Source organism: Drosophila arizonae, chromosome 2, assembly GCF_054131065.1.
Source record: "Drosophila arizonae isolate 15081-1271.41 chromosome 2, UAZ_ARI_1.0, whole genome shotgun sequence".
In the NCBI taxonomy this organism is placed as follows: domain Eukaryota; kingdom Metazoa; phylum Arthropoda; class Insecta; order Diptera; family Drosophilidae; genus Drosophila; species Drosophila arizonae.
Genome location: NC_142922.1, coordinates 33,885,003 through 33,910,033, shown reverse-complemented (window position 1 = coordinate 33,910,033; position 25,031 = coordinate 33,885,003). Strand labels below are relative to the sequence as shown.

General features: G+C 44.6%; 1 protein-coding gene across 8 annotated transcripts in view; it reads left to right on the top strand.

The window, feature by feature from the left end:
• Positions 1-25,031, top strand: part of FoxP (forkhead box transcription factor P) — a 192,996-nt gene that overhangs the window by 41,185 nt on the left and 126,780 nt on the right. For all 8 annotated transcript variants that reach the window (XR_016268517.1, XM_089461915.1, XM_089461913.1 and 5 more), the window contains exon 5: positions 6,283-6,327. Coding sequence is in view for 7 of the 8 variants with exons in the window: in XM_089461915.1 (XP_089318041.1) it covers positions 6,283-6,327 (45 nt within the window). In the remaining variant the exon portion in view is untranslated. The remainder of the gene's footprint in view (positions 1-6,282; positions 6,328-25,031) is intronic.

Sequence of the window (25,031 nt, the reverse complement as noted above, 5' to 3'; positions counted from 1 at the left end):
TTTAGCAAATGCATGCATGTCCATCATTATAATCATGATCTATTTCATGAATATAGTCTATCCAAGAACAGTTATTAAACTATTAAGTTCCCGTAGTAAGTCCAGGCTGCAAACAATGCGTGTTTATGCGTGCTTGCGTATGTCTGTGTTTGTGTGTGTGTATGCAAGTGCGTGGCTCGAAGGACTCAGGGGATCTCGTAGTCGAGCAGTGTCGTCTTGAGCTTTCTTACTTGTTATACCCTGAACCCATTTTCAATGGGAAATCAGGGTATAATGGTTTTGTTGAAATGTATGTAACAGGCAGAAGGAGGCGTGGCAGACCCCAACAAAGTATATATATTCTTGATCAGGGCGGCGAGCTGAGTTGATTTGGCCCTGTCCGTCTGTCTGTCCGTCTGTCCGTCTGTCCGTCCGTCCGTCTGTCCGTCTGTCCGTCTGTCCGTCTGTCCGTATGTATGAACGCGTCGATTTCAGAAGATATAAGAGCTAGAGACTTCAATTTTTTTTTTAAATATCCGTAATTACAGCGCGCATATCAAGTTTATCATTAAAAATCGATAACTCATCCCGATCTTTTTTTATCGATAAAAAAACCTTATCGAAAACCAGTTATAAAATTATATCTTCTACACCTTTATTGCTAGAGTGTCCAAATTTTTAATGTATGCTTATATGCAATTTATACAATTTCGGTTTTTGTTAAAATTTACCCCCCACCCTTAAATTCACCCCCTCACCCTCACTTTTGTAAAAAGCGTATTTCAAATACTAGAGACTTGTGCTTTGGCAATTACATGCATATCCATGTTATAATCATAATCTGAAAGTTTCATGAAGATCGTACGTCCATAAAAAAAGTTATTAAACAATTGAGTTCTCATAGTAAGCGCTCACTGCCGTCCATGCGTGTTTATGCTTGTGTGTGTATATGTATGTAATTGTTTGTGTATGTGTGTGTGTGTTTTTTTTTTTTTTTATACCCTGAACCCATTTTCAATACGAAATCAGGGTATAATGGTTTTGTTGAAATGTATGTAACAGGCAGAAGGAGGCGTGGCAGACCCCACAAAGTATATATATTCTTGATCAGGGCGGCGAGCTGAGTTGATTTGGCCCTGTCCGTCTGTCTGTCCGTCTGTCCGTCTGTCCGTCTGTCCGTCCGTCCGTCTGTCCGTCTGTATGAACGCGTCGATTTCAGAAGATAAAAGAGCTAGAGACTTCAATTTTTTTTTTAAATATCCGTAATTACAGCGCGCATATCAAGTTTATCATTAAAAATCGATAACTCATCCCGATCTTTTTTTATCGATAAAAAACCTTATCGAAACCCAGCTATAAAATTATATCTTCTACACCTTTATTGCTAGAGTGTCCAAATTTTTAATGTATGCTTATATGCAATTTATACAATTTCGGTTTTTGTTAAAATTAACCCCCCACCCTTAAATTCACCCCCTGACCCTCACTTTTGTAAAAAGCGTATTTCAAATACTAGAGACTTGTGCTTTGGCAATTACATGCATATTCATATTATAAACATAATCTAAAAGTTTCATGAAGACCGTACGTCCACAAAAAAAGTTATTAAACAATTAAGTTCTCATAGTAAGCGCTCACTGCTGCCCATGCGTGTATATGCTTGTGTGTGTATATGTATGTAATTGTTTGTGTATGTGTGTGTGTGTGTTTTTTTTTTTTTTTTTATATTCATTTATTGACAAAATTATACAAATTGCAAGATGCGTGGTGGCTAGGATAGCGCGCGGTGCTTGCGGGACGGCCGTAAAGCATTGCTTCGCAAGCACTATGCGCTACCTTAGCCTGGGACAGCTCGTCTTCTCGATCGCTCGACTCTGCGGAGCTCCATCATCACCGTGGCCGCGAAGGTGCTTGTTAGTTCCCAAGCTTCCTCCGATTCCAGCATGGCGTTGACTAAGTTGTCCGCTCTGATGGAGCGGCCCACTGCCTCTTCCAGACGACGCCTCTCCTCCAGAAACCGTCCACATTCGAAAAGAATGTGGTTGGCGTCTTCCACATGCCATCGCTCGCACCAGGGGCACTCGTCAGATTCCTCGTGGCCAAAGCGCTTCAAATAGCTCCGAAAGCATCCATGACCCGAGAGGATCTGCGTAAGGTAGAAGTTAACCTCGCCATGTTTGCGGTTAACCCATGGTTCAAGCTCCGGGATGAGCTTGTGCGTCCACCGCCCTTTAGCTGAGCTATTCCACCTTCTTTGCCATCGTGCGATGCTGTTCGCCCTGACAGCGTTGAGTCGCGTAGGCCCGTGCGAATTCCGCTCCACGGCTTCGGCGACCAAATACTCCAGTGGCACCATACCGGCTATGACGAGCGCCGCGTCATCGGAGATAGTCCTGAAAGCGCAGCTGACTCTGATTGCGCTCAGCCTGTAGATCGCGCAAATGCCTCGGCTGTAGCTCGGCGTTGCCATCGCTCTTGCCCATATTGGCGCAGCATAGAGGATGACAGACCTAATGACGCTCATTAGGAGGAGACGTCGTTGCTGTTTAGGTCCCCGCGTGTTAAGCATGATTCTCGAGAGAGCTCTACAAGAATCAGCTGCCTTTTTATGCACATATTCTAAGTGCTCGCGGAAAGTTAATCTTGTGTCTATCATGACACCAAGATATTTTATCGCCCTCTTTGACGCAATGGTGACGCTGCCGATCTTTATATTGGCAGTTTCCACTCTTTTGCGACTGCTGACTAGTACAACTTCGGTTTTGTGTGCCGCAAGCTCGAGCCCAGCTCCAGTCAACCAGCTTCGTATGCGATTGATACTTTCGCTGCACATATCCTCTGTATCTTTGAGCTCCTTTCCTATGGCTACGACAGCTACATCATCAGCAAAGCCAATGGTGTGCGCGCCTGCTGGTAGTTCCAAGCGCAGTACGCCGTCGTACATGATGTTCCATAGGAGAGGCCCCAGCACTGAGCCTTGGGGTACTCCAGCTGACACTGTATGAGTTTGGGGACCCTCACTCGTGTTGTATACCAGTGTTCTTCCTCTGAAGTAGCTCTTTATTATCTCTCTTAGATATTTAGGGATATTATATTGTGACAGCGCATTCAGTATCATATTCCAACTAGCTGTGTTGAAGGCATTCCTTACATCCAGGGTCGCGATGATACAGTATTCCTTCGTCCCGTGCCTCCATCTGGTGCCTTGAATAGCGGAAGTGGCCAGACCAACAACTTTGTTAAGCGCGTCCGTTGTTGACCGGGCCTTCCGGAATCCAAATTGGTTTGGTGACAGGCCTCCGGCGCTTGCAATCGCAGTCTCCAGCCTAGAGCAGATCAGTTTCTCAAACACCTTTCCCATGGTGTCTAAGAGACAGATCGGTCTGTACGAAGATGGCTCATCTGGTGGTTTGCCAGCCTTGGGTAGCAATACCAGATTCTGGGCTTTCCATTTTGCCGGGAACGTCTCTTGGATCAGGCATTCGTTAAATAATTCGGCGAACGTACTTGGGTGCAAGGCGAGGGCTAGCTTTAGCGCACGATTTGGGATCCCGTCCGGCCCTGGAGCTGTGTTGGTTCTAAGACCTCGGAGAACTACTGATATTTCTTCCTCTGTAACTAAAACAATTTCAGTGCTCGTTGAGCCCTGATCAGCAGACTCGGACTCAGGGGCGTGAATGGAGCTTAAACTTTCTGGAAAGAGTGTTTCCACAATCGATTTAAGCTCCAGACGATCCGTAGGCTGCACCTGTCTACCTGCGTATAGTCTTTTAACTACTATCTTATATGCCCTGCCCCAAGGGTCATATTCGGCTGAGTCGCACAACTGTAAAAAACATTCTCTTTTGCTTGCCCGAATGGCCTTCTTCAGCTGTCTTCTAGCTGCCTGGTAAGCTAACTGTTTCTCAAAAAACGTTGACCTACCGCGAGCCCGTTGGTAGCTTCTTCTCGCCTGGATGCATTTGCGACGAATGTCACCTATTTGCGTATTCCACCAATACGTAGGATCATGTTGTCGCGTGAACTGCTTGCGACGTAACATGCTGCTATTGCAGGCACACTGTATTTGGGCTACCATTTGGCATGCTCTGGCCTCAGCATTACCAATTGTACCTAGAGACTGAATGGCCTCTGAAAAGACCGCGGGATCAAAAGTATCTAGCCGATACGACTCCCTCCACAATGTTGACGCCCTGGCAGGTGGCTCACTGTGTGTGTGTGTGTGTGTGTGTGTGTACTAGTCAGCAGTCGCAAAAGAGTGGAAACTGCCAATATAAGGATCGGCAGCGTCACCATTGCGTCAAAGAGGGCGATAAAATATCTTGGTGTCATGATAGACACAAGATTAACTTTCCGCGAGCACTTAGAATATGTGCATAAAAAGGCAGCTGATTCTTGTAGAGCTCTCTCGAGAATCATGCTTAACACGCGGGGACCTAAACAGCAACGACGTCTCCTCCTAATGAGCGTCATTAGGTCTGTCATCCTCTATGCTGCGCCAATATGGGCAAGAGCGATGGCAACGCCGAGCTACAGCCGAGGCATTTGCGCGATCTACAGGCTGAGCGCAATCAGAGTCAGCTGCGCTTTCAGGACTATCTCCGATGACGCGGCGCTCGTCATAGCCGGTATGGTGCCACTGGAGTATTTGGTCGCCGAAGCCGTGGAGCGGAATTCGCACGGGCCTACGCGACTCAACGCTGTCAGGGCGAACAGCATCGCACGATGGCAAAGAAGGTGGAATAGCTCAGCTAAAGGGCGGTGGACGCACAAGCTCATCCCGGAGCTTGAACCATGGGTTAACCGCAAACATGGCGAGGTTAACTTCTACCTTACGCAGATCCTCTCGGGTCATGGATGCTTTCGGAGCTATTTGAAGCGCTTTGGCCACGAGGAATCTGACGAGTGCCCCTGGTGCGAGCGAGGGCATGTGGAAGACGCCAACCACATTCTTTTCGAATGTGGACGGTTCCTGGAGGAGAGGCGTCGTCTGGAAGAGGCAGTGGGCCGCTCCATCCGAGCGGACAACTTAGTCAACGCCATGCTGGAATCGGAGAAAGCTTGGGAACTAACAAGCACCTTCGCGGCCACGGTGATGATGGAGCTCCGCAGAGTCGAGCGATCGAGAAGACGAGCTGTCCCAGGCTAAGGTAGCGCATAGTGCTTGCGAAGCAATGCTTTACGGCCGTCCCGCAAGCACCGCGCGCTATCCTAGCCACCACGCAACTTGCAATTTGTATAATTTTGTCAATAAATGAATATAAAAAAAAAAAAAAAAAAAAAAAAAAACACACACACACATACACACGCACATACACACACACATACACAAACACATACACACACAAGCACCCACGCATAAACACGCATGGGCTGCAGTGTGCGCTTACTATGAGAACTTAATTGTTTAATAACTTTTATGGACGTACGATATTCATGAAACTTTCAGATTATGATTATAACATGGATATGCATGTAATTGCCAAAGCACAAGTCTCTAGTATTTGAAATACGCTTTTTACAAAAGTGAGGGTGAGGGGGTGAATTTAAGGGTGGGGGTAAATTTTAACAAAAACCGAAATTGTATAAATTGCATATAAGCATACATTAAAAATTTGGACACTCTAGCAATAAAGGTGTAGAAGATATAATTTTATAACTGGTTTTCGATAAGGTTTTTTATCGATAAAAAAAAGATCGGGATGAGTTATCGATTTTTAATGATAAACTTGATATGCGCGCTGTAATTACGGACATTTAAAAAAAATTTGAAGTCTCTAGCTCTTATATCTTCTGAAATCGACGCGTTCATACATACGGACAGACGGACAGACAGACGAACAGGGCCAAATCAACTCAGCTCGTCGCCCTGATCAAGAATATATATACTTTGTGGGGTCTGCCACGCCTCCTTCTCCCTGTTACATACATTTCAACAAAACCATTATACCCTGATTTCCCATTGAAAATGGGTTCAGGGTATAACAAAAGTAAACAGTTGATCACCGAGTGCGAACGAGCTCGGTGAGCATCCAATTTAATCGGCGGCTCTCCGAGTCTTTTCTCAAAGTATGAATCATCGACACTTATTTGCAGACAGAATGAAACGGTCATATATGTGAGCTACGAAAAAAAAATATTTTTCCCTATGCATTTTAGCATGTTCGAATCACAATTGCGTTAGAATTTATTTTAAATTGTGTTAAACAATTTAGCGGATACTTTAATACTTTATTTACTAGCAATAAAATATTTTTGGATTTAGAATTCCATTGTATATAAATGTTTGTAATCTTATTTTAGGTCTCCCATATATGCTAGAGAGAGCTGGTCTTGATGTACAACATGGTGAGTAAGGTATTGAAGAGTTTATTCAATTATTTAATGTAATGTAATGTTTTGTCTTACTGCCACATACAGTGGCGAACTAAATTATTGGCACAGGAAGCTTTTTAAACTTTATGGGATTTTTTTTTTGTCTTTTTAAACATCTATATATATAAAAGAGAGTTGTGTAAAAATGCTTCAACACTTATAACTTAATATGTGCTGAACCAATTTTCATGGTTTTTGATTTGTTGGATTTGTCTCCGCCACGAGTAGGTCAGTAGATCTTTAAAATACTGAAAAAATTTGACGAATACTTGAAAAACGCGGTTTTTTCCCTAAAGATTCAAATTTCCATTTATACTCAGTAGCCTTGACAACAGTGACAGTTTCGGTCCTGTATAGAAGTAAATAAACAAATGTAGTCAGTCAGTCTACGGCACAGCCTCGAGCAGACCTGACTATTCAACAAAAAGAAAAAAAAAAAACAAGTAAGAAAGCTCTAGTCGAGACTACTCGACTACGAGATCCCCTGAACCCTTGGAGTAATAGCTATTTCAATAATTTTTCGCGACTTTCAGCTTACACAGGAAACACGCACACACACACACACACACACACACACACGCGCGCACGCACGCACACACGGGCATACATACACACACATACATACACACACATACACACACACACACATACACAAACAATTACATACATATACACATACAAGCATATACACGCATGGGCGGCAGTGAGCGCTTACTATGAGAACTTAATTGCTTAATAACTTTTTTTGTGGACGTACGATCTTCATGAAACTTTTAGATTATGATTATAACATGAATATGCATGTAATTGCTAAAGCACAAGTCTCTAGTATTTGAAATACGCTTTTTACAAAAGTGAGGGTGAGGGGGTGAATTTAAGGGTGGGGGGTTAATTTTAACAAAAACCGAAACTGTATAAATTGCATATAAGCATACATTAAAAATTTGGAGACTCTAGCAATAAAGGTGTTGAAGATATAATTTTATAACTGGGTTTCGATAAGGTTTTTTATCGATAAAAAAAGATCGGGATGAGTTATCGATTTTTAATGATAAACTTGATATGCGCGCTGTAATTACGGACATTTTAAAAAAAATTTGAAGTCTCTAGCTCTTATATCTTCTGAAATCGACGCGTTCATACATACGGACAGACGGACAGACGGACGGACGGACAGACGGACAGACGGACAGACAGACGGACAGGGCCAAATCAACTCAGCTCGTCACCCTGATCAAGAATATATATACTTTGTGGGGTCTGCCACGCCTCCTTCTCCCTGTTACATACATTTCAACAAAACCATTATACCCTGATTTCCCATTGAAAATGGGTTCAGGGTATAACAAGTAAGAAAGCTCTAGTCGAGACTGCTCGACTACGAGATCCCCTGAACCCTTGGAGCAATAGATCTTTCAATAATTTTTCGCGTCTTTCAGCTTACACAAGAAACACGCACACACACACACACACAGGCACGTACGCACACACAGGCATACATACACGCACACGCATACAGACTCACATACACACACACACACACACATACACAAACACATATACACACATACACAAACACATACACACACAAGCACCCACGCATAAACACGCATGGGCTGCAGTGTGCGCTTGCTATGAGAACTTAATTGTTTAATAACTTTTTTTATGGACGTACGATCTTCATGAAACTTTCAGATTATGATTATAACATGGATATGCATGTAATTGCCAAAGCACAAGTCTCTAGTATTTGAAATACGCTTTTTACAAAAGTGAGGGTCAGGGGGTGAATTTAAGGGTGGGGGGTTAATTTTAACAAAAACCGAAATTGTATAAATTGCATATAAGCATACATTAAAAATTTGGAGACTCTAGCAATAAAGGTGTAGAAGATATAATTTTATAACTGGGTTTCGATAAGGTTTTTTATCGATAAAAAAAGATCGGGATGAGTTATCGATTTTTAATGATAAACTTGATATGCGCGCTGTAATTACGGACATTTAAAAAAAAATTTGAAGTCTCTAGCTCGTATATCTTCTGAAATCGACGCGTTCATACATACGGACAGACGGACAGACGGACGGACGGACAGACGGACAGACGGACAGACAGACAGACAGGGCCAAATCAACTCACCTCGCCGCCCTGATCAAGAATATATATATTTTGTGGGGTCTGCCACGCCTCCTTCTGCCTGTTACATACATTTCAACAAAACCATTATACCCTGATTTCCCATTGAAAATGGGTTCAGGGTATAAAAATGCTCATTTAATTTAATCAAATATAAAAATATTTTGAAACAATTAAAAAAAATTAACATCAGTTACATCGATCGGGATTTGAACCGTGACTTCTCGATCGAGCGTCATGCAGCTAACACACTAGGCCACGTCACTCCTGCTAGCGGCGCTGGCAAAACTCAAATAGATTCACTGCTGCAGCGCCATCTACCAAAACTAAACGAAACTAACTGCTGATGTGATTCTAAGAATCTGCTAGAATACCAAACTATTAAAAACGCACATGAAGTATAGTTAAAATTTCAATTTCGGTGTATTTAAAAATATAAATTAAATAGAAAACTCATTTATGAAAATATAAAAATATTTTGAAACAATTAAAACAAAAAAACTAACATCAGTTGCATCGATCGGGATTCGAACCGTGACTTCTCGATCAAGCGTCATGTAGCTAACACACTAGGCCACCCCACTTCTGCTAATGGCGCTGGCAAAACTCAAATAGATTCACTGCTGCTGCGCCATCTACCAAAACTAAACGAAACTAACAGCTGATGTGATTCAACGAATGTTTTTGTTGTAGTTGCTGCACGTGCGTTTGTTAATTGGCCAAATATTTGATTATTTTTTATTAATTTGTGACTGAACGGAATTTAATGAAACTTTCAGCATATGATCTACATATTATATTGAATATTTGAGATCCCCTGAACCCTTGGAGTAATAGCTATTTCAATAATTTTTCGCGACTTTCAGCTTACACAAGAAACACGCACACACACACACACACACACACACACACACACGCACGCACACACGGGCATACATACACACACATACACACACATACACAAACAATTACATACATATACACACACAAGCATATACACGCATGGGCGGCAGTGAGCGCTTACTATGAGAACTTAATTGCTTAATAACTTTTTTTGTGGACGTACGATCTTCATGAAACTTTTAGATTATGATTATAACATGAATATGCATGTAATTGCTAAAGCACAAGTCTCTAGTATTTGAAATACGCTTTTTACAAAAGTGAGGGTGAGGGGGTGAATTTAAGGGTGGGGGGTTAATTTTAACAAAAACCGAAACTGTATAAATTGCATATAAGCATACATTAAAAATTTGGAGACTCTAGCAATAAAGGTGTTGAAGATATAATTTTATAACTGGGTTTCGATAAGGTTTTTTATCGATAAAAAAAGATCGGGATGAGTTATCGATTTTTAATGATAAACTTGATATGCGCGCTGTAATTACGGACATTTTGAAAAAAATTTGAAGTCTCTTGCTCTTATATCTTCTGAAATCGACGCGTTCATACATACGGACAGACGGACGGACGGACAGACGGACAGACAGACGGACAGGGCCAAATCAACTCAGCTCGTCGCCCTGATCAAGAATATATATACTTTGTGGGGTCTGCCACGCCTCCTTCTGCCTGTTACATACATTTCAACAAAACCATTATACCCTGATTTCCCATTGAAAATGGGTTCAGGGTATAACAAGTAAGAAAGCTCTAGTCGAGACTGCTCGACTACGAGATCCCCTGAACCCTTGGAGTAATAGCTATTTCAATAATTTTTCGCGTCTTTCAGCTTACACAAGAAACACGCACACACACACACACACACACGGACGCACGCACGCACATACACATACATACACACACACACACACACACACACACATACACAAACAATTACATACATATACACACACAAGCATAAACACGCATGGACGGCAGTGAGCGCTTACTATGAGAACTCAATTGTTTAATAACTTTTGTGGACGTACGATCTTCATGAAACTTTCAGATTATGATTATAACATGAATATGCATGTAATTGCCAAAGCACAAGTCTCTAGTATTTGAAATACGCGTTTTACAAAAGTGAGGGTGAGGGGTAAATTTTAACAAAAACCGAAATTGTATAAACTGCATATAAGCATACATTAAACATTTGGAGACTCTAGCAATAAAGGTGTAGAAGATATAATTTTATAACTGGTTTTCGATAAGGTTTTTTATCGATAAAAAAAGATCGGGATGAGTTATCGATTTTTAATGATAAACTTGATATGCGCGCTGTAATTACGGACATTTTGAAAAAAATTTGAAGTCTCTTGCTCTTATATCTTCTGAAATCGACGCGTTCATACATACGGACAGACGGACAGACAGACGGACAGGGCCAAATCAACTCACCTCGCCGCCCTGATCAAGAATATATATATTTTGTGGGGTCTGCCACGCCTCCTTCTCCCTGTTACATACATTTCAACAAAACCATTATACCCTGATTTCCCATTGAAAATGGGTTCAGGGTATAAAAAGTGTATTTTTGGCTTTTTATAATTCTGGACTTTTAAACTTTATAAATATTTCAAATCAAAAATCTGGAAAAATTAAAAAAAAAAAAAAAATCAAAAGATTAAAACCTGACTAATCAAAAATAAATAAAAAATTCAAAATTCGAAATTAAAAAAAAAGTTAATTATTAAAAAGTGTATTTTTGGCTTTTTATATTTTTGGACTTTTATCTCGAAAGTTCAGGTATTTGTTTGTCTCAAACATAAATTTGTGTAAATTATTTACATTTCTCGATTGTTATACCCTGAACCCATTTACAATGGGAAATCAGGGTATAATGGTTTTGTTGAAATGTATGTAACAGGCAGAAGGAGGCGTGGCAGACCCCACAAAGTATATATATTCTTGATCAGGGCGACGAGCTGAGTTGATTTGGCCCTGTCCGTCTGTCTGTCCGTCTGTCCGTCCGTCCGTCTGTCCGTCTGTCCGTCTGTCCGTATGTATGAACGCGTCGATTTCAGAAGATATAAGAGCTAGAGACTTCAAATTTTTTTTAGTCCGCTGTAGTCCGTAATTACAGCGCGCATATCAAGTTTATCATTAAAAATCGATAACTCATCCCGATATTTTTTTAACGATAAAAAACCTTATCGAAAACCAGTTATAAAATTATATCTTCTACACCTTTATTGCTAGAGTCTCCAAATTTTTAATGTATGCTTACATGCAATTTATACAATTTCGGTTTTTGTTAAAATTAACCCCCCACCTCTAAATTCACCCCCTCACCCTCACTTTTGTAAAAAGCGTATTTCAAATACTAGAGACTTGTGCTTTGGCAATTACATGCATATTCATGTTATAATCATAACCTGAAAGTTTCATGAAAATCGTACGTCCATAAAAAAAGTTATTAAACTATTAAGTTCTCATAGTAAGCGCACACTGCAGCCCATGCGTGTTTATGCGTGGGTGCTTGTGTGGGTATGTGTTTGTGTATGTGTGTGTGTGTATGTGTGTGTGTATGCGTTTGTGTGTATGCGTGTGTGTGTGTGTATGTGTGTCTGTATGCGTGTGTGTGTATGTGTGCCTGTGTGTGCGTACGTGCCTGTGTGTGTGTGTGTGTGCGTGTTTCTTGTGTAAGCTGAAAGACGCGAAAAATGATGGAAATATCTATTGCTCCAAGGGTTCAGGGGATCTCGTAGTCGAGCAGTCTCGACTAGAGCTTTCTTACTTGTTTTATATGGTTTTGTGCGAGGGCAGTATTACTATTAATAAAAATGCCGCTTCCTAGAAGATCTAATCTTTCCCGGCGGACCCATAATGCAATTAGGCAACGGTATATCGCGAGTCAATTATCTGACGAAGAGCAAGAAATCGCCCGAGAAAGGCGCCGCGTTAGTACCCAGCAAAGAAGGGGCTTAATTCGTGCTTCTCAGAGAGAGGCAGCCCGTGAAATGGCAATAAGAAATGGTTCAAGGATTGATTTGAATCAAGAAGCGTTTCGATATGATTGCACCATTGACTATAGCTTAAATCGTTTAGTTTGCATTGGTCCAATGGACGTTGTTTGCCAGCATTGTGGCGCATTGAAGTTTGCTGGTGAAACGCCCGGTTTGTGCTGCCTTAGTGGTAAAGTGACATTGCCATTAGTGGTCCCGCCACCAGAGCCATTGCGTTCCCTGCTTTATGGCGAAACACTAGAATCACGGCATTTTCTAGCGAGCACTCAAAAATACAATACCTGCTTCCAAATGACGGCGGAAATTATTGGAGACGGATACAATCCGACATTTAAGGTAATTTACGTTAAAAATTTTATTTTCTATGATAAAAAAAAAATGATAAAAAAAAAATTTTGGAATAATGTAGTTCGTTAGATTTCTGTAAAAAGTGTTTGTAAATCTAACTATAACTATGGCTTTGAATTTAAAGATTCAAGGCCAGATTTGCCATCGCATTGGATCATTGCAACCTATTGAAGATGCACAGCACAAATTCTTGCAAATATACTTCATGGGCAATATGGAAGAACAACTTGACCGGCGTCAAGAAATCAACACAGCTATGAAAAGAGCAATCCTCCAAGATTTGCAGCAAATGCTTCACGAACATCATGCATTGGTCAAGCTGTTCAAGACTGCTTTAGAGCGCATGCCAAGGTGCTTGAATGAAAATCTGATTAATAAATTAATCAGAGTGTATCCCAACCTGAACAACATAGCTTTCAACAATTTTTTACCTAGTTTTTAATAAAACAAAAAATGACCTAAATAGAATAAGATAATTACTAAATTATAAAAAAAAATATATTGGAAAAAGCTTCAACGCACTTTAAAAAAAAATTAAATAACCAAAAAAAAAAAAAAACAAGTAAAAGTTATAGTCGAGACTGCTCAACTACGAGATCCCCTGAACCCTTGGAGTAATAGCTATTTCAATAATTTTCCGAGTCTTTCAGCTTACACAAGAAACACGCACACACACACACACACACACACACACACACACGCACGCACGCACGCACAGGCATACATACACACACACACACACACACACATACACAAACAATTACATACATATACACACACAAGCATAAACACGCATGGGCTGCAGTGTGCGCTTACTATGAGAACTTAATTGTTTAATAACTTTTTTTATGGACGTACGATCTTCATGAAACTTTCAGATTATGATTATAACATGGATATGCATGTAATTGCCAAAGCACAAGTCTCTAGTATTTGAAATACGCTTTTTTTACAAAAGTGAGGGTGAGGGGGTGAATTTAACAGTGGGGGGTAAATTTTAACAAAAACCGAAATTGTATAAATTGCATGTAAGCATACATTAAAAATTTGGAGACTCTAGCAATAAAGGTGTAGAAGATATAATTTTATAACTGGGTTTCGATAAGGTTTTTTATCGATAAAAAAAGATCGGGATGAGTTATCGATTTTTAATGATAAACTTGATATGCGCGCTGTAATTACGGACATTTAAAAAAAAGTTGAAGTCTCTAGCTCGTATATCTTCTGAAATCGACGCGTTCATACATACGGACAGACGGACAGACGGACAGACGGACGGACGGACAGACGGACAGACGGACAGACGGACAGACAGACGGACAGGGCCAAATCAACTCAGCTCGTCGCGCTGATCAAGAATATATATACTTTGTGGGGTCTGCCACGCCTCCTTCTGCCTGTTACATACATTTCAACAAAACCATTATACCCTGATTTCCCATTGAAAATGGGTTCAGGGTATAAAAAAAACAAGTAAGAGGGCTCCAATCGAGAGTGTTCTACCTATTCTGCACTTCTTTTATGAACACATGCATACACACGCACGCATATCACGCGCTCTGCTGTGTAGGCAATATTATGAGAATTTATTTGTTGAATAGCTTCTATTATAAATGGACTATCTTTATGAAGCATAATAATATGGCTAAAATGTGTGTACATTCCAAAGCACAAGTCGCTAGTACTTGTAATACGTTTTTTACAAAAAGTGGGCGAAGGGGGCGTGTTATCCAAAATCTTTAAAATACAAAATCTTTGTATCCAAATTATTATACAACGCAAATTTGAAGTTACCAGGTCTAAAAGTGTTCAAATTAGGCTGAAAATACAAAGTCGATTTATCGACCGTCTGTGCATTCGGCTCCGTATCGGCGTATGGTGTTTTCCTTACTCCGGGCATTTGGATGTACACGGTCGTACACTCTGTCCGCCTAAATATTACGACGTCGTCCAGCCGGGATGCTACGTTTACCGTCGAACAATAAACCGTATGCAAACTGTAAGGCTGCTCCTGTTCCTCGTGTTCGCGGTAATAATCCCTGCCCAACCTGGGATCTCGCTGTCGTCCTCTCGCTTCGTCACGGGGGAACGGCTCCGTATTGTCGCTTGTTCTGACTCTTCTCCCTCGACGTCCATGAACTTCTCATCGCTGCTGATTTCGATCACCTGATCCATCTTCGTGCTCTCCCTTTGGATGTAGAGCCTTCAATTATATGTTTTTGTTTTTGTTAATGACCGAAGCGGCCCTCGAATTATTGCGTTAGGGTTAACGTTAGTAGGGGGTTTCTACGGGGAAGTTAGTAGTCCACGAGACTGGCGGGTCTCGTAGGGCACTCTGTCGTTATGCCCAGGGGACAACGCTGGCCGCGCCTCGTCCACCGTTTCCCCGGCCTCAACTTCCGGGATCGTGTCGACCTCATCCTCTCCGTGATGAAAAGGTTTTAGCTGTGCGATGTTGGCCACCCGTCTCTTGCGTTCGCCTTCCTTCACCAGGGTGGCGATGAACTTGACGACCTTGTAAGGACCGTCAAATTTGGGTGCCAGTTTCGCCGCAAATCCTTCTGCCGCGTTCGACAGTTGATGCTGTCGTAACAGGACTGCCGAGCCCAGCGCTAGCCTCCAGTCGCGCCGGCGCAAGTTGTAGTGTCTGCCTTGATCCTTAGAAGTCCGCTGCAGGTTGCTGCGTACTAAGCCGAAGACCTCTTTCATCCTGCCCTCCTTAGCCTCGGGCTCGATTTCCCTCGTCACCGAACCAGAAGTGGCCTCGTCGTATAACGCGACGGGCAAACGTGGCTTCCGCCCGTTGAATCGGCTACACTGGAATTGACCGCCAGCGTTATCTCGGGCAATAGCTCGTCCCACGAGCTTTGATGGCCCTCGATGTATTGCGCTATCATGGTCTTCACTGTGCGATTCGTCGTCGCCTGCGGCGAGTAAGGCGCCATGTATTGGAGTACCACACCCAAGGACTTCATGAATGACTTGAAACTACTGCTCGTAAAATGTACTCCGTTCTCGAAAACTACCGTCCTGGACACTCCAAATCCGCTTAGGATCCACTCCCGGAACGCCAACTGCAGCAGCGCGGCAGCGGCTCTTCTCAACGGCACCAATTGCGAAGTCCCCGCACAATACCGACATTGGCTCCGCCATCTGCCTGGTCAGCATCTGCCCGGCCAGCTTTTGTTGCACGCTTTTGAGCTTCTGGCACGTCTCGCAGCGCTTCACGTACTTGGTGGCGTCTCGGAACAGGCCCGACCAGAGTACCTCTGTGCCAGCCGTGCCGCCGTCTTTCTCACTCTTTGATGACCGGCCGTGGGAGCATCGTGGCACTCCATCATCACTCTATTCCTCAAACTGCTGGGGACGCACAGCTTCCATGGGATAATATCCTCCTCGTCCATCCGATGACCCAGATTCCGATGTAACTGTCCGTTGTCCTCAACGTAATCCTGGAACTTCTCAGGCTCCCTCGCAATCCTCTCGCGCATCTTCTGGATCCACCCGTAAAGGGGATTGTCTTCCACGGTCTGCTGACAACTGTCTAGGGTTTGCCGGGACAGTGTGTCAGCTACCAGTTCAAGCTCCCTCGGCGATAGCATACGTCAAACTGCTGCAACTCTGGGACTTTCTATGGAGTTGAGCCGCTTCAGCGCCAGGTGATCCGTGACTACGTTGCACCTCGCGCCTTCCACACCGCATCATTCGGATCGCCCAAACGATCGCGAGACACTCCTTCTCCGTGGCCGAGTAGTTCATCTCTGAAAAGTAACTTTCGGTTGACGTAGGCTATCACCCGCTCTTGACCCTCGGCCTCTTGTGTCAGCACCGCACCCAGGCAGTAGTCGCTTGCGTTGGTCTGCAACACAAACTTTGTCGAGAAGTCGGGACAGGCCAAAATAGGTCGTTAACCTCTCCTTGAGTTTCCGCAATGCCTCTTCCTGCTCTTCGCCCCAGATGCACTCGTGATCCTTTTTAAGAAGCCTCGTCATCGGTTGTACCAGCGACGCGAGGTTTGGCACGAAGCGCCTATACCATGATGCCTAAGCACAGCCGCAACTCCTTTAGATTTGAAGGCGATGGGAGGCTCCAAATCGCTTCGACTTTCTCGGGATCGGTGCAAATACTCTCTCCGCTTATCACGTGGCCAAGATACGCCAACTTTTCCCGAACGAAACTGCACTTCTTCCTGTTGAATTTCAATTTGGTCGCCCTCAATCGCTGGAAAACTTCTTTCAGATTGGTTATGTACTGGTTTTTTTGTCGCTCCAATTTTTTGAATGCCGTGAATTCTCTACTATCTGCCGCCATCGGGATCTGCCTATAACCGCTCTTCAGATCCAGCGTGGATATGAATCGTGCGTGTCAGAGCCTCTCCAGAATATGAAGGATCGTCGGAACAGGGTACGCATCCGGGATCGAGTGAGCATTGAGCTGTTGATAATCTACGCACATGCGCCACTTTTTCTTGACCAAGTCTATGGGCGCGCTGTGTGGACTTTTCGACTCAATGGCCCCAGTTCGAAGTAATTCGTCCACCTGCTCATCTATCCCTTTCTGCATAGCCGGATTCTTAGGGCAGTACCTCTGTTTGAGAGGTTTGTCGTCCTTCATCCTGATGCCATGTTCGGCAATGCACGTCACTTCTTCGCGATCTTTGAAGAGTGCCAACTCCGTTTCTAGAAACTCCTTCAGTTCGTCCTCCAACTCATCCTGTTACTCCTTGCTACCGGTCGCGGATCGTACGTTTCCTCTATGTCCCTTTTCTGGCGTTTCTCTCTTCGGCGGGCCGCCTCTGGGCTCACCTTCCTTTTCCAACTCGATTGCTTTTATCTCTGGTGGCGGCACCTCAAATCCTCGCTCTGCTTTGTAGCTCTTGTGGGAGGCCCGGCTCCTTTCTCTGAGCCAATTCCTTGCTTCCTTTCGTTCTATTCATCTTCGCCGTCAAGAGATCCTCCCCGGTCTCCCCCGATGCCTCTCCGGGCTTAACCCCTTCGAGCTTCCTTATGCGAGCCAATCCTGCTCTCTGGATTGACTGCTCCTTTCTTGCGCGTCTTGCCTATTCATCGACGACGCTTCTCCACCGTGTCCTCTACCGTGTCCTCTACCGTGTCCTCCAAGTCGTAGTACTCGCCTCGTATCGTCTGTTGGCACATTCAGTCCTCGCTTACGAAACTGCGCGTGGCCCCAGTGTTGATCGTGGCGGTCATCTTTTGACCCCCGATCACCACCGTCGCGACGATCTTGCCCTCATCCACTCTGAGCGGATACCTTTCTTCTTCCTTGTCGGCGCCGCTCCGCTCCTGTGGAGGGCGCATTGTCCATTTTCCGCGCTGCTCTGCTTGCAGCACTCCTTCGTGCTCCTGCCTCGCTGTCCACAGCGCCAGCAGAATATCACTGGCGCATTGCGACACTCTCGTACGAAGTGTCCGGCTTGCGCGCATCTGAAGCATACTCGCCGCTGGCCCGGCCCGGATCCAGTGTCTTAAGTCATCATCCAACTCGTCGCCTCCATTGGCGATGCAGCCACTGGCGTGATCGTCTGACCCGCGGCCTGTCCTCCAAACCGGGAGTGTGGCGCCTGCGTGCGAAATGGATTGCCCTGCCTACCCTCCGCCGTCTTTGACCAAGCAGTCTTCACTACAATCTTCTTCTCCTGTTCCCTCTGCTGACTTTGCATATTCTCGTATTCAGCTGCCATCTGCGTCAGCTGTGTGAGCGATGCGAAATCGTCCCGCCGTACATATAGCCTGTATTCCGGGCTGCGTTTTCGTAGGCCCTGTTTAACTCTTGCGCCGGGCTGCCTACCTAGCCTGACGCACTAGAAGTCGCAGCTTGATTAGATAATCCTTGAAGGACTCGCCTTCCCGCTGGCGACGCGCCTTAATCCAATCTTCCAAGCGCTCGAGGTACTGTGGTGGCAAGAAGAAGTCAAGGAATTCTTTCTTAAACTCCAGTCAGGACACTTCCCTCAACCCGCTGGTGAGGAACCATTTGGCCGTACTTCGCTCAACGCCCTGGGCATCCGGTCTAGCTCGATGCCGTACGTGATCGCCCGCTCCTCCAGGATTTCTATAAAGCCAAGGGGATCCGACCGGCTGTCGTACCTCATTCCCCATTTTCGGACCTGCTCAGCTACACTCCAAGGTGGGTGCCTTCGTTAATGTTGCGAGCACCTTGTTTTCGCCGCAACCGTAGAATTCTCACGGTCTCTCATGCCTCAGGCTCCCAGCCGCACCACTCGCCGTGGGAACGCTCAGCTTCAGCGACGCTGCCGAGAAGGGGTCGAGTTTCTGTATCTTCCGTAGGTCCCGCTCCGACTTTTGATAAGCGCGGCTGCCCATGCTCGTCGCTGCGCCTTCCAAAGAGAATCCAGACTCCTTTGAGAAACGTGTCTCCCACTTAGCCAGCCGCTCCTTGATTTGCGCCGAATAGCTGCCGCCTTGAACGAACGAGGATAATCTCTTACTCAAGTCATCGACACGGCTTTCGTCGTCGAGCCCGAGGTCCCGGCCTATCACTATTAGCTCGTCCTTGCTACGCTGGTAGACCCAGCCGACGCTTAGCCTCTGATTATGGGATGTCTGTCGTTGATGTCTGGATAGTCTACTTATCCGTTCCGCTTACGCTACTTTTATTTACTTATTCTATAGATAACTTCTTTATTCTTCTTTATCCACTTAGTCTAGTTTTCATTTCTTTTCTCTCCTTTTTATACCCTGAGCCCATTTTCAATGGGAAATCATTAGGTTTTGTTGAAATGTATATAACAGGCAGAAGGAGGCAGGCCCCACAAAGTATATATATTCTTGATCAGGGCGACGAGCTGAGTCGATTTGGCGCTGTCCGTCTGGGTGTCTGTCCGTCTGTCCGTCCGTCCGTCTGTCCGTCCGTCCGTCTGTCCGTCTGTCCGTATGTTTGAACGCGTCGATTTCCGAAGATATAAGAACTAGAGACTTCATTTTTTTTAATGACCTTTTATACAGCGCGGACGTCGAGTTTGCTTTTAAAATTCGATAAATCATCCCGTTATGTTTTTATCGAGTAAAAACATTCAAGTTCAAGTCAGATGCCACTATAGCTAATTGTGAATGATTTTTCATTTTTTTTTTTAATTTCTCAAATATTCAATATAATATGTAGATCATATGCTGAAAGTTTCATTAAATTCCGTTCAGTCAAAAATTAATAAAAAAATAATCAAATAATTGGCCAATTAACAAACGCACGTGCAGCAGCTACAACAAAAACATTCGTTGAATCACATCAGCTGTTAGTTTCGTTTAGTTTTGGTAGATGGCGCAGCAACAGTGAATCTATTTGAGTTTTGCCAGCGCCCCTAGCAGATGTGGGGTGGCCTAGTGTGTTAGCTGCATGACGCTCGATCGAGAAGTCGCGGTTCGAATCCCGATCGATGCAACTGATGTTAATTTTTTTAATTGTTTCAAAATATTTTTATATTTTCATAAATGAGTTTTCTATTTAATTTATATTTTTAAATACATCGAAATTGAAATTTCAGCCATACTAAATGGGCATTTTTATTTGTTGGGTTCAGAGTAGTATCTAGTCGAGTGCTCTCGACTCTTACTTGTCTATCTTTTTTTTTTTCTTTTTATACCCTGAACCCATTTTCAATGGGAAATCAGGGTATAATGGTTTTGTTGAAATGTATGTAACAGGCAGAAAGAGGCGTGGCAGACCCCACAAAGTATATATATTCTTGATCAGGGCGACGAGCTGAGTTGATTTGGCCCTGTCCGTCCGTCTGTCCGTATGTATGAACGAGTCGATTTCAGAAGATATGAGAGCTAGAGACTTAAAATTTTTTTTAAATGTCCGTAATCACAGCGCGGATATCAAGTTTATCATTAAAAATCGATAACTCATCCCCATTTTTTTATCGATAAAAACCCTTATCGAAAACCAGTTATAAAATTATATCTTCTACACCTTTATTGCTAGAGTCTCCAAATTTTTCATGTATGCTTATATGCAAATTATATAATTTCAGTTTTTGTTAAAATTTACCCCTTCTACCTCTAAATTCACCCCCTCACCCTCACTTTTGTAAAAAAAGCGTATTTCAAATACTAGAGACTTGTGCTTTGGCAATTACATGCATATTCACGTTATTCATTATAATCTAAAAGTCTTATGAAGATAGTACATCCATAAAAAAGTTATTAAACAATTAAGTTCTCATAGTAAGCGCACACTGCAGACCATGCGTGTTTATGCGTGGGTGCTTGTGTGTGTATGTGTTTGTGTATGTGTGTGTATGTGTTTCTGTATGTGTGTGCGTTTGTGTGTATGCGTGTGTGTGTGTGTATGTGTGTCTGTATGCGTGTGTGTGTATGTATGCCTGTGTGTTTTTTTATATTCGTTTATTGACAATCTCTATAATACAAGTTGCATGTTGCGTGGTGGCTAGGATAGTGCGCGATGCTTGCGGGACGGCCGTAAAGCATTGCTTCGCAAGCACTGTGCGCCACCTTAGCCTGGGACAGCTCGTCTTCTCATTCGCTCTGCGACTCTGCGGAGCTCCATCATCACTGTGGCCGCGAAGGTGCTTGTTAGTTTCCAAGCTTCCTCCGATTCCAGCATGGCGTTGACTATGTTGTCCGCTCTGATGGAGCGGCCCACTGCCTCTTCCAGACGACGCCTCTCCTCCAGGAACCGTCTACATTCGAAAAGAATGTGGTTGGCGTCTTCCACATGCCCTCGCTCGCACCAGGGGCACTCGTCAGATTCGTCGTGGCCAAAGCGCTTCAAATAGCTCCGAAAGCATCCATGTCCCGAGAGGATCTGCGTAAGGTAGAAGTTAACCTCGCCGTGTTTACGGTTGAACCATGGTTCAAGCTCCGGGATGAGCTTGTGCGTCTACCGCCCTTTAGCTGAGCTCTACCACTTTCTTTGCCATCGTGCAATGCTGTTCGCCCTGATAGCGTTGAGTCGCGCAGGCGTGTGCGAATTGCCCTCCACGGCTTCGGCGACCAAGTACTCCAATGGTACCATACCAGCTATGACGAGCGCCGCGTCATCGGAGATAGTCCTGAAAGTGCAGCTGACTCTGATTGCGCTCAGCCTGTAGATCGCGCAAATGCCTCGGCTGTAGCTCGGCGTTGCCATCGCTCTTGCCCATATTGGCGCAGCATAGAGGATGACGGACCTAATGACGCTCATTAGAAGGAGACGTCGTTGCTGTTTAGGTCCCCGCGTGTTAAGCATAATTCTCGAGAGAGCTCTACAAGAATCAGCTGCGTTTTTATGCACATACTCTAAATGCTCGCGGAAAGTTAATCTTGTGTCTATCATGACACCAAGATACTTTATCGCCCTCTTTGACGCAATGGTGACGCTGCCGATCTTTATATTGGCAGTTCCCACTCTTTTGCGACTGCTGACTTGGACAACTTCAGTTTTGTGTGCCGCTAGCTCGAGCCCAGCTCCAGTCAACCAGCTTCGTATGCGATTGATACTTTCGCTGCACATATCCTCTGTATCTTTGAGCTCCTTTCCTATGGCTACGACAGCTACATCATCAGCAAAGCCAATGGTGTGCGCACCTGCTGGTAGTTTCAAGCGCAGTACGCCGTCGTACATGATATTCCATAGGAGAGGCCCCAGCACAGAGATTTGGGGTACTCCAGCTGACATTGTATGAGTTTGGGGACCCTCACTCGTATTGTATACCAGTGTTCTTCCTCTGAAGTAACTCTTTATTGTTTCTTTAAGATATTTAGGGATATTATATTGTGACAGCGCATTCAGTATCATATCCCAACTAGCTGTATTGAAGGCATTATTTACATCCAGAGTCGCAATAGTGCAGTACTGCTTCGTCCCATGCTTCCATCTTGTGCCATGGATGGCGGAAGTGGCCAGACCAACAACTTTGTTTAGCGTGTCCGTTGTTGACCGGGCCTTCCGGAATCCAAATTGATTTGGTGACAGGCCTCCGGCGCTAGTAATCGCAGTCTCCAGTCTAGAGCAGATCAATTTCTCAAACACCTTTCCCATGGTGTCTAAGAGACAAATCGGTCTGTATGAAGATGGCTCATCTGGTGGTTTGCCAGCCTTGGGTAGCAACACCAGGTTCTGGGCTTTCCATTTTGGCGGGAACGTCTCTTGAATTAGACATTCGTTGAATAATTCAGCGAACGTACTAGGGTGCAAGGCGAGGGCTAGCTTTAGCGCACGATTTGGGATCCCGTCCGGCCCTGGAGTAATGTTGGTTCTAAGACCCCGGAGAGTTACTATGATTTCTTCCTCTGTGACTAAAACAATTTCAGTGTTCGTTGAGAACTGATCAACAGACTCGGACCCAGGGGCGTGAATTTAGCTTAAACGTTCTGGAAAGAGCGTTTCCACAATCGATTTAAGCTCCAGACGATCGGTAGGCTGCACCTGTCTACCTGCGTATAGTCTTTTAACTACTATCTTATATGCCCTGCCGCAAGGGTCATATTCGGCTGAGTCGCACAACTCTAAATAGCATTCTCGTTTGCTTGGCCCAATGGCCCTCTTCAGCTGTCTTCTAGCTGCCTGGTAAGCTAACTGTTTCTCAAAAAACGTTGACCTACCGCGAGCCCGTTGGTAGCTTCTTCTCGCCTGGATGTATTTGCGACGAATGTCACCTATTTGTGCATTCCACCAATACGTAGGCTCTTGTTGTCGCGTGAACTGCTTGCGGCGTAACATGCTGCTTTTGCGGACAATCTGTATTTGGGCTACCATTTGGCATGCTCTGGCCTCAGCATTACCAATTATGCCCAGAGACTGAATGGGCTCTGAAAAGACCGCGGGGTCAAAAGTATCTAGCCGATACGACTCCCTCCACAATGTTGACGCCCTGGCAGGTGGCTCACCTATTGTGAATAGAAGTGCCGTATGATCGCTGCCCGTATAGCTATCGCAATGGCTCCATGTTGCTCCCCGAAAGAGGGATGAAGTGACAAAAGTAATGTCGATAACAGATCCGTATCCCGCCCGACTGAAGGTGTACTCATGGCCAGTGTTGAGCAGTGCAACATCTAGTGTCGCGAAGATCTCCAGTAGGATACGACCTCTGGCATTTGTTGTGAGGCTACCCCTTTCTAACGCCCATGAGTTAAAATCTCCAGCTATAATGGCCTTCCGACCCCTAGCATCCTCGGCAAGCTCGTCGAGCACAGTCGTGAATTCACTGAGCTGCATGCTGGGGGCCAGATAGCAACTGTAAAGCCATAAGTTACCATATCGGCCGCGTACGAACCCATTGAATGACTTAACATTCGAAAGTACATTCGTTGAGTTGCCGCATACCCACAACGCAGCTTTGCCATGAACGTCTGTTGACCATGTCCTAGGGCAGCTGGTTATACAGTGGTGGGGCTCACTGAGAAAAGCTACGTCTATACATTTTTCCCTAATGGTCTGCTCTAGAAGATCTTGGGCAGCAATACAATGATTCAAGTTAAGCTGCAAGAACCTTAACATTTAATTTTACGAGCAGCTTCACGGTAGGATGGGCACTTGAAGCTGCCTGCTGAATGGTCCGTCTGCTTTTCACCTTTCCGGATGCAAAGGCTACATTTTGGTGGCTTGGTGCATGCTTTTGCACTGTGACCCATCTCTCCACACCTGAAACAGGCACCCTTTAGGTCACAGTCGCTGCGACAGTTTGCTGCCATATGACCGTAATCGAGGCACTTCAAACAGCGTTTAGGACGTCGCCGCTCAGATGCTTTAAATTTGGGTCGCTCTTCACTACGCGAAGCATGTTCGCATAGCTGCAACCACCTACACCTGAAACCGCGATGGCGTCACTTCTGGAACGTTTTTGCAGCGGCTTGCGTCCCTTAACAACCTACCAGCTGTTCGAACTCGTCTGTCGACCTGCCTGGTTGGTTTTATCGGCTGCAGCCCGTAGAGCCATTGGCTCTATTGGATTTGCTGCGCTTTTATTGTGCCTCGGCTTTTTCGAGGGAGTTTTTCTCTGCTCAGTGACAACTTCCCTCGACCGCTTGGGCGTATTACTACCTGTTGTAGCACTAACGCTCGCTGTTTTAGCCTTCTCAGCTACTTTCTTGACCAGCGTGGTCTGCACCTCGCAGTCTTTGACCGGTCGGTTGCAGAACGCTTCGGCCGTCTTGTGGAGACTGACCAGCCTAGTCAGCTCCTCTGCCCCCAAATAGGGCAGACAAACCCTCTAGCGTAACTCCTATTTGAACTAACGCTTCTTTTAAAGACTTGGGTGCCTGGCACTCAGCCACTGGAGACTGATTACAAGTCGACGGC